The 9,418-nt window shown below is 41.5% G+C and overlaps 1 protein-coding gene across 2 annotated transcripts; it reads left to right on the top strand.

Moving 5' to 3' along the window:
- The first annotated feature begins 235 nt into the window (after positions 1–235).
- Positions 236–7,939, top strand: cdk5r1 (cyclin-dependent kinase 5, regulatory subunit 1 (p35)). Of its 2 annotated transcripts, XM_015388064.1 has the most exons (3): positions 236–509; positions 4,894–5,883; positions 7,591–7,939. In XM_015388064.1, exons 2-3 carry the CDS (start codon positions 4,982–4,984, stop codon positions 7,610–7,612), a joined length of 924 nt encoding a protein of 307 aa, XP_015243550.1. In that variant the 5' UTR covers positions 236–509; positions 4,894–4,981; the 3' UTR covers positions 7,613–7,939. The 2 variants fall into 2 exon arrangements, with proteins under 2 accessions (XP_015243550.1, XP_015243559.1); XM_015388073.1 differs by lacking the exon at positions 7,591–7,939 and having other exon boundaries at positions 4,894–6,686.
- The last annotated feature ends 1,479 nt before the right edge of the window (positions 7,940–9,418 follow it).

Raw genomic sequence — 9,418 nt, forward strand, 5'->3', positions numbered from 1 at the left:
GGCACTACAATGATCTATAGTGTAGTTATTGGGTACACTGGAAAAAAAAATAATGCATCTGCTTTTGGTATTTACATAAGATGATCAGAGCAAAATTTAAATGCCGAAGGTCGTTGGTTGTACAACCTCAGCCGTGGTAAACACCAGTAGAGGGCGCTGTTTCATTGCAGAACCAGGCGCGCCGCTGTGTCCGCAGCACCGCCTTTGCGTCAACCATCACAGATCACAACATCAGCTCTCACAGCATCCGCATCTCGCGGCCATCGGGACCAGGAGCACATCTTGATCTGAGCATCCATTCCACAGCTGCCCAGCACCGTCTGCACACCGCGCACTCCTGCCCAGTTTATCATCTTTCCGCCTTTTTCCCCCCTTTTCTCTCCCGTCTCTTTGGAGGATCCAGGATTATTTTCTTTGTTGCAATTACTTTGATCGAGATGGTTTAATATTTTTAGACGCATCATTCTAAGGAAGACCATCGCCTTTTGAATCATTTAGCTGGAGATCTGGTGAGTTTGTTTTTTTTAGCGCAATACATCTGCTGTTTGAAGAGATTTGTTGGATTCCTCTACTCAAGTGAAAGAAATGCGCATTTATACTTTCAAATCATGAAAAAAAATGGATTAAATTCTAGTAAAATAATAACAGCATATGTATATGCTTTATAGATTAACAGATGGAGTGTGAAAAAACAAACATATTTTCCTTCAATGAGCCACCGCCTATCAGGGCGACGGATCTGGTTTGGTCGCGCAGATTCAGCACCATGGAGAGCGCAGCGTGCATGCGGCCCTTACCTCTCTGTTAATATCAAACATAAAAAAAGCTGATGTTCTGCTTTTTTTCACGCGCATCTGGAGTCGGTGATCAGGTATACAACGTGATGATGGAGTGAAGCCTGTAGGCTCAACAGTCCTTCAATTTGTTGGGGGGGGATTATCCAATAATCAGCTTGTTTATTGGATTTAGATTAAGATGAACTAGACATGGGACATTTTCTTGTTTTTCGTCTTATTACTGCACCTAGTTTGACCTTCACCTAGTTTGATTAAGGTGGTTGTTTACAGTTGGTTGGGGGTGGGGTGGTTGGATGTTTACAGACGGACAGATGGACGCATGATTCACTCTCATCCGTCCACCATAAATCTCTTGCTGCAAACTATGGATTATAGATCCATTTTCAATCATCCGTGGAGCTTAAATCCAAGGTTTTCTTTATCTCTTAGGCTATATTTAGCACTTCCACATTTTTCCTTTAAGAAAAAAAAGATTATTTGGGATTTTATGTGGTTCACCTTACAGAATTGTAGATTGGAAGGAAAATGATGCATAAAGAATGCATTTTTTAACAGTGTGCCATGAATTTGGAACCCGTTACCCAGATAACTATAAAAAACCAATTGCAGACAATCATACCCAAGAAGTGGCTTTGTGTAATTCGATCTCAGTTTAAATCCAATTGATTTTTGAGCCTTTGAAGTTTATTTAAAAGAAATTAGACAACATATAAGGAAGATCAAGAAAAGCAGCAAACAGGCCAGGGTTACGGTTGTGGAGAGTTTTAAAGTAGGGATAGTTTATAAAACATCATTTGAGAATGAAAATAAATAAATAAATAAATAAATAAATAAATAAATAAATAAAGCTGTAGATAACCCTGAAAACACCAAGCCTGTTGGGAAATGTGTTGCTGATAGAATCATGTTGTAGAGATGTTTCATTTATTCAAGTGGGTGTGAAGATGAATATAGGTAAATAATAACAAATATATAAAGAAAAGCTGTTACAGGCTACAACCCACTTTCAGGCAAGGGAGAAACATTACAATACTGCAGGAAAATGATCCTGAACAGTCAGCTAAAGATACAGATGGATAGTTTAGAAGTCTGGAAAACATTATACATGCATTTTGCTGTAAGCCATGTATTAAATCATTCTATAATCAGGCAAAACTCTATAAATGGCAACACTTTAAGATGTTTACCCCTTTAGAAATTAATGATGGCAGCATCATGTTGCGGGAATGTTTTCTTCAGGATGGATAGTAAAGTAGGTCAGAGCTGCAAAACAATTCCACCATCCATGGAAGAACATGTTAGAGGTTGAATGTCATGTTGGTTTGTAGTTTTTTGACCTACATGCAGAATCACATAAAGAACCAGTGAATTCTAATGTTTTATTTACAAAAGGAAAAACAATCTGGAACCAGAGAAGTGACGGAAGTTAGTTGAACTCTGTTGTTGATCTGAAGGGAGAAACCAGACTGATCAGGTAGGAGGTGCTTGATGGCACCTGATGACTAATTGATTTTCTTACTTGAGAGATGAAGGGGTGGTAGCATGGATCTGCAGGGGTTTGATTCAGCGGGCTTTGCAGATTGTACCCTAGAGATCAAGGAAAATGTGAGTTAGATCGGAGAGTGTTGGTACTTGAAGAGACATTGTGCTGGACAGAAGGCAGGTAATGAAGACTGAACTGCTGCACACAGGTAAGACCTTTTCCATGAAGATCTGAGACAAGCTGAGGTTCACTGGTTGTCTGAAACAATAACAGAGTCCGCATTAAAGAGACTCACAAGAAGACATTTTCAACAAGAAAGATAATCCTGGTTTAGGTATTTGGCTGGAATAGAATCAGGGGTAATCATCCAGAAATTATCCTGCTTAGTCATCTTGATTGAGAAATGTTCTCAGGTGTGCAGCAACATGGGTCAACCAAGCCACCAGCAACGATTCTCTCACTGACAGGAAGCTCACTCACACCGGAAAAGCAGCAAAACCCCAAAAAGCCTAACATTACCTCCCCTTAAAGGACTTCCCCCAAGGTCCAGAAGAGGAAGGAAAAGAAGCCCCAAAGTCCAGAACAAGGTCAGAGTTCAAAATAAAAAACAAGGGATTGAAGACCATTCCTGGGGTCCATTACCCTCCCAATCGTCCAGATACTAGAAACCCCTTCCTCTGCAACGAGCATCCGGCCGGGTGATTGCCAGTGTCTCAGGGAAAGTGGAAGGAAGGCAAAGAGGACTAGGCTTGATCAGAGAGACATGAAAAACAGGATGATCTTTCTGTGAACCACAGAATGACTGAGCAATGCCTGGATTACAAATGGACCAATGGTTAATGTCACAAGTTAATGGCCAAACCTTTTGTACAGGTGAGTACTGGCGAGGCAGGATTCCTTCTCTAATCAGACAGATGTCGATCTGTTTCCACTGAACGGTTCAAGGCAGAAACCATCCGGTTCCAGACCCATCTAATGCACCGAATGTTTAAGAGAGGTAACTGCAATGTCCTGCTTGTCAGATGGAAGTAGGGGAGGTTGGTATCCTAGAGAGGACTCAAACAGAGACAGACAAGTAGCAGACGAGATGTGAAAATTATGTGCATATTTAACCCAACGCAACTTAGTACGCCATGATGATGGGAGTGACGAACAGAGGCAGCATAGAGATGCCTCGAGCTCCTGGTTCATGAGTTCAGATGGACCATTTTTTGGGGGATGAAAACCTGAACTGAGAGCAGTGTTGGCCCCCAAAGAAGTACAAAACTCCTTCCAGACCCGGGAGATCAGGTGTAGATCACTGTCTGACAGGATTCACAAGGGATTTCATGAAGGCAAAAAACATGCTTGGTCAGGAGGTGAGCCGTCTCAAGTGAGATGGAAGTTGATGAAGAGGGATGAGGTGGCAGGCTTTGGAGAAGCTGTTGATTATAATGAGGATGGTGGTGAAACCTTTGAATGGTAATAGTCTAGTAATGAAATCCAAGGCGATATAAAACCAGGGACGTTTAGGGATAGGCAATGGTTTATAGGCGATTGTACAGTCTGATCACTGCTGCACTTTATATCGGTAATGCTTATCTTGCTCCAACTGCAAGATCTTCATGCTGTTGTAAGCTGTATGTAACAAAATTTTGTTTTGTATACACCCTGTGTATACAAAATGGCATTAAAGTTTGTCTACATCTAAGCCTGACGAAGACCATTGGCTGGAGACTAGCTTTGTTGCGGGCACAAAATGGACAGAAATACATTGTCGATGCGAATAGCCAGAGAGATTTGTTCCTCCAGAGATTTAGAATCCCCTCTGCATTCTAGTTCTTCCTTGATTCTTTCATTCGTTCAGCTTTCTTTAATGCGTCAGGGTTCCAGGCCGAAGAGGAACCCTGAAGAAGACAAATTTCAACAAGAAAGCCATTCTTGGTTTACGACTTTGGCTGGAATACCATCAAGGGTAAAAGAGAGATGATCCTTCGCCTCCTTAAATACATGCTAGTCCTCTTTACTGAGACATGTTCTCAGGTGTCCAGCTCACTCACACCAGTAAAAACAGCAAAACCCCAGGAACCTTAACATTTACGGCGACCCTAAACATACACCCAGAAGCTACTGTGGAACCGATAAGACCGGTGCATATTTATGTGCTAAAATGGCCTGGTCAAAGCGCCATGCCTTCAGACAATTTAAAATCTGTGTCAAAAGCTTAAAAGAAAAAGTCAGTTTGATGGATGGGGAGGGGAAATGATTTTCGAATGTACGCTGCACTTAACAGGTCCTTAACTGTAAAATAAAAGATTACTGTGCAAAATTTAACTTCATAGTTATCCTGAAGACATTCTTATTTCAAACGGCTTTTTAATACTTCAATCTACTTTTTATGGTGTATTACTGTGTTTTGGTTTTTATTATAATTTGTGAACTGTTTTTAACCACCTATTCTTAGCACTTTGATATTTTATTTCAAATGCAACATCCATTATGAAACCAATTTATTTTTATTATTAGTTATGAAGTAATTGTGTTTTGTAGCACATAAATCCAAGTGACATTAATTTCAGTATGAGAAAGTATGAATCTTTAGTCTAATCTTCCCAAGTTATTGTCTTCTTACAGGAGGTGCAGGTCGTCCAGGTGATAAAAATCCTCTCAAAGAGCTCAGATCTCTGACGCTGAAGCTCCTGGACGCCTCCCAGCTGCCACCATGGGAACCGTTCTGTCTCTGTCCCCCAGCTACCGGAAGGCGGCTCTCTTCGAAGACGGCTCTGCTACTGTGGGTCACTACACCGCCGTGCAGAACAGCAAGAACGCCAAAGACAAGAACCTGAAGCGCCACTCGCTTATAAATGTGTTGCCATGGAAGCGGATTGTGGCGGTGTCAGCCAAGAAGAAGAGCTCCAAGAAAGTGCAACCCAATGGCACTTACCAGAACAACGTGTCCCACCTGAACAATGAGAACCTGAAGAAGTCGCAGTCCTGCGCTAATCTGTCCAGCTTCACCCAAGATCAGAGCAGCCCAGCTCTCAGCAAGGGCTCCAACAACACATCCTCAGTCAAGAAGGCCCCCCTAACTAACTCCAATGTGGCCCCAGGGACCCCTAAGAGGGTTATTGTCCAGGCCTCCACCAGCGAACTGTTGCGCTGCCTCGGGGAGTTCCTGTGCAGGCGCTGCTACCGGCTGAAGCATCTCTCTCCCACCGACCCGGTGCTTTGGCTGCGCAGTGTCGATCGCTCCCTGTTGCTGCAAGGCTGGCAGGACCAGGGCTTCATCACTCCTGCCAACGTGGTCTTTGTCTACATGCTGTGCCGTGATGTGGTCTCCTCTGAGGTCGCCACAGAGCATGAGCTGCAGGCTGTGCTCCTCACCTGCCTCTACCTGTCCTACTCCTACATGGGGAACGAGATCTCCTACCCGCTTAAGCCTTTTCTGGTGGAGAGCTCCAAGGAGACTTTCTGGGACCGCTGCCTCTCCATCATCAACCTGATGAGCGCCAAGATGCTCCAGATCAACTCTGACCCCCACTATTTCACTCAGGTGTTTGCCGACCTGAAGAACGAGAGCCAGAAGGAGGAGGAGAGGAGCCGCCTGCTCATCGGCCTGGACCGGTGAGGGGATGCCGGGGGGGGAGAAGGTTTTAGGGAACAATGGGGAGGGGGGGTAAACTCTCATCTGGCATTTTGACACCTTTTCAAGATGATCAGTGATGCTATTTATTCACTTCTGTCCAAACTGCTGATAAGCCAGGATACTGCAGAGTGTTTCATATTTGTATAAACTAGTTTTGACATTTTATCCAGTATTTGCATATATTGAAAGGATAACAATGCTCCCAGGGCACTGGGCTTTTTGCTTGTAAATGTCAGGGCAAGATTCTATTTTCAAACTTGCTAAGGATGTAAACCCAAGAATGAATGCTTTTTAAAAAAAACTAATATACAGGATTGTGAACAAATGATTCCTGGATTCTTTACATTTTGCTTTCTTGTAATCTTTCAGTCTTTCGCAGACTTTCTCAGAGTAAGAAAAGGACACTTTTTGGCCTACATGCAAAATATGGTTGAACTTCAACACTACGTATCAGGCTGATGGGTGATTTTAGGTTGAGTTGAGCTTCACCTTCCACCAGGAACACCTAGAGATAATGCTGAGATTTCATCCACACTGAATATATTTTAATATCTGTTTTTAGCAAAACACCAGTCCAATGGGGAGTGTTGGTGTAGTGCAGGGGTGGGCGATTCCAGTTCCTGAGGGCCGGTATCCTGCCACTTTTAGATGTGCCTTTGGTTCAAAGAACCTGAATCAAGTCATTAGATGATTGAGAGAACCCTGGAGGAACTGACTTCCTACTGAGGAGGTAACTCAACCATTTGATTCAGGTGTGATGGACCAAGGATGGATCAAAAAGTTGCAGGATATCAGCCCCCGGGAACTGGAAGTGCCCACCCCTGGCTTAGTGGTTGGAGCAGCGTGCTTGTGATCTGAGAAGGTTGCAAGTACTCAGTTTGATCCCCACAGCCTGCACTCTGGGTCCCTGAGCAAGACCCGAAACCCCATACTGCTTCCTGTGCTCCACACAATGGCAGCCCACTGCTCCCCAAGGGGTTGGGTTAAATTGCAGTTAATTTCTCCACTGTTTTTTTATACCCCGCTCCTAAAGTTCAATTTCTATCTTTTTCTATTTCAATGATTTATATAAGAAGTTTCTCCACTATGGAAGGGCAAAGTTTAACTCTAATCTGTTCTATTCAATTTGATTCTATACTAACGGGACGGGCCTCCTACCAGATGACTTTAATTGGACCTGAAGCCTGTATGAAACCAAAAAAGGTAATAGCCAACGAGCTACTAAACACAAAAACGCATGTCTCATCCTCAAAGATGTGACTTCTAGCTACCAGTACAGGAATTATTCACTCAGTTTTCCACCATCCACATTTTTTATAAACAAAGTGTATAATCTTCCCCGGAGAAGTTTTAAAAGACCTTCAGAAGGTCCAAAGAACTTTTGAAAAAGATCATTTAAATCATTATCAGGCAGTTGGATTCCTTCAAGGCAAAATGTAAAGAAATTAGAGATGATTTAGAAGCACTGTATATATGTTGAAAAATGCCAGATTTGGGTGAATTCTTTACCAAGTGTTAGATGACACCACTTATTTAAAATACATAAAAATAGGGTAAAATGACAAAAAAAAAAAACAATACATGAAAGGAAGCTGCAGCATTGAATGTGGACAGGACTGAAGCTGCAGTAGCCCACCAGTGACTTTCTGACTGTTTGACGATGTGATGTGCACTGCCTACTGCAGGAGGGTGAGGGCCATCGCCTGACTGGCTTTCTTCACGCTCCACGGGTGAACAGGCATCCCGGCTGCCTCTATGGAACATCCCCTCCACTGACACGGACGTTTTTCTTGTTTCGCTGCGATGCGTAGCTGACCATCAGAAGACAGAAAGGTCTCGATCTGAGCGGAGACGGATTGAGAGTTTGGATTTTTTTTGGGGGGGGGTTCTAAAACTGGACGAACAGGACCAGTTCTGCTTTCTCAAACTTTTGATAAAAAAGCTAGATAAAATAAAAAATACTGGGTGATGAATATCGTTTGCTCAGAAAGACTTTCTTTGTTTGAAAAAAAAGAAAAAAAACAAGAAAAGAAAACAGTATCATGGATGTTTTGCTCCTCAGAGGCTCTTTGCTTTTATCTCCAACAAGTTTTCTTTTCTACTTAGAAATGTAACATTTTGCACGTGTGCCATGCAACTTTATGAAGCCTCCAGGAGTTGTTATTATTATTATTATCATTATGGTTATTCTTCCTTTTTACTTGATTTGCAAATTTGACTGCATCTGCGTTAGAGAATGCTGTGAACAAAGTGACTAGTTTTATTTATCTCTGCTTGCTAAAAAAAAAAAGGCTATTTATTTACCAGGGAAAACATTTCTTTTTGTACTTTTTTGTCAACAGTTTGCATTGCAACCACTCTTGTGCTCATGCTTCAGCGTTAAAAATGTTCTTACAGTGCCATATCATTGATTAAACCTCTTAGATACTGAGGTAGGTTTTCAGCAACTTATACCGACATAACTTATTGCCATTTAGGTATTTATTTATATATTTATTTATGTGGGCACACTGAGTCAGAAGAAAGGGAAGGGTGTTAAGAGGTGGAGATTATTGGTGCAGCAGGCTAGCTGATATTTGCTTGGAATGAAGATTGAACTGGTTTAATTATCTGTTTTTGGACCCATTCATGAAAACCATTGTTTAATCTGACCACCATTGATATGGCAGCCTTGGTGTTACCCTGCCACAAAAACATTTTAATATACCCAACCTGGTTCCACACACATAAGAAGCAGGAGCTTATATATTTGTAGATGTGCTACTGAAAACATCTTGTGTGAACCAGTGTCTCCTGAGCATAGGGACCATCGGAGTATAGCGATTATGCTACACTTTACCAAACAGGATTCCTTTTCTTCTGTAAACTAGGAGAAACAAATGGATGGGCTTCTTATCGTCCACCAGGAAATAAGAACTGAAGGTTAAAAAAAGCCTCAAATTGACAATTGAAAATATTGTTTCCTCTCTCAGCTTAAAATGTGCCATGTTTCTTCACTTGCATTGTTCACTAGTTGTTTATAAGCTTATGAAACATTAAAAAAAAGACTAAATTGATAGTTAAAATACTTCTGTCGGATTCTTTTCTGTATCTTGTTGTTTGTAGATAAAATGGTGATTCAGAAATTCAAAAACATTTGCTCAGTGAGCTGCATGTGTGCGCGAATGAGTGGATGAGTGAGTGAAAATGGCAGCGTTTTGTTTGTACAGAATAATGTGTTGTTTTCTTAGAAGGGTAAGAAGAAAACAGTAACCAGACACATCTTGGTGGGATAAAGGTGAAAAAAACTGTTTAATAAAGTCATTCTTTTTTTTTTTTTTTAAAGACAAAAAAAGCAGTCGCTGTAATCTACACTTTTTTTAGTATGTTTCAGCTTATTTTAATTTATTTTTGTACTGTGATGAAAAAAATAAAATGCACTGATCGTTCAAGTTTGTCTTTTGTAATTTCTTCTGGTGACGTCCTTTATCTACACTGGAAAAACAACCTAGAAACAAGTAAACATTTCTTAAA

Source organism: Cyprinodon variegatus, unplaced genomic scaffold (assembly GCF_000732505.1).
Source record: "Cyprinodon variegatus isolate N-32 unplaced genomic scaffold, C_variegatus-1.0 Scaffold18, whole genome shotgun sequence".
NCBI classification, from domain to species: domain Eukaryota; kingdom Metazoa; phylum Chordata; class Actinopteri; order Cyprinodontiformes; family Cyprinodontidae; genus Cyprinodon; species Cyprinodon variegatus.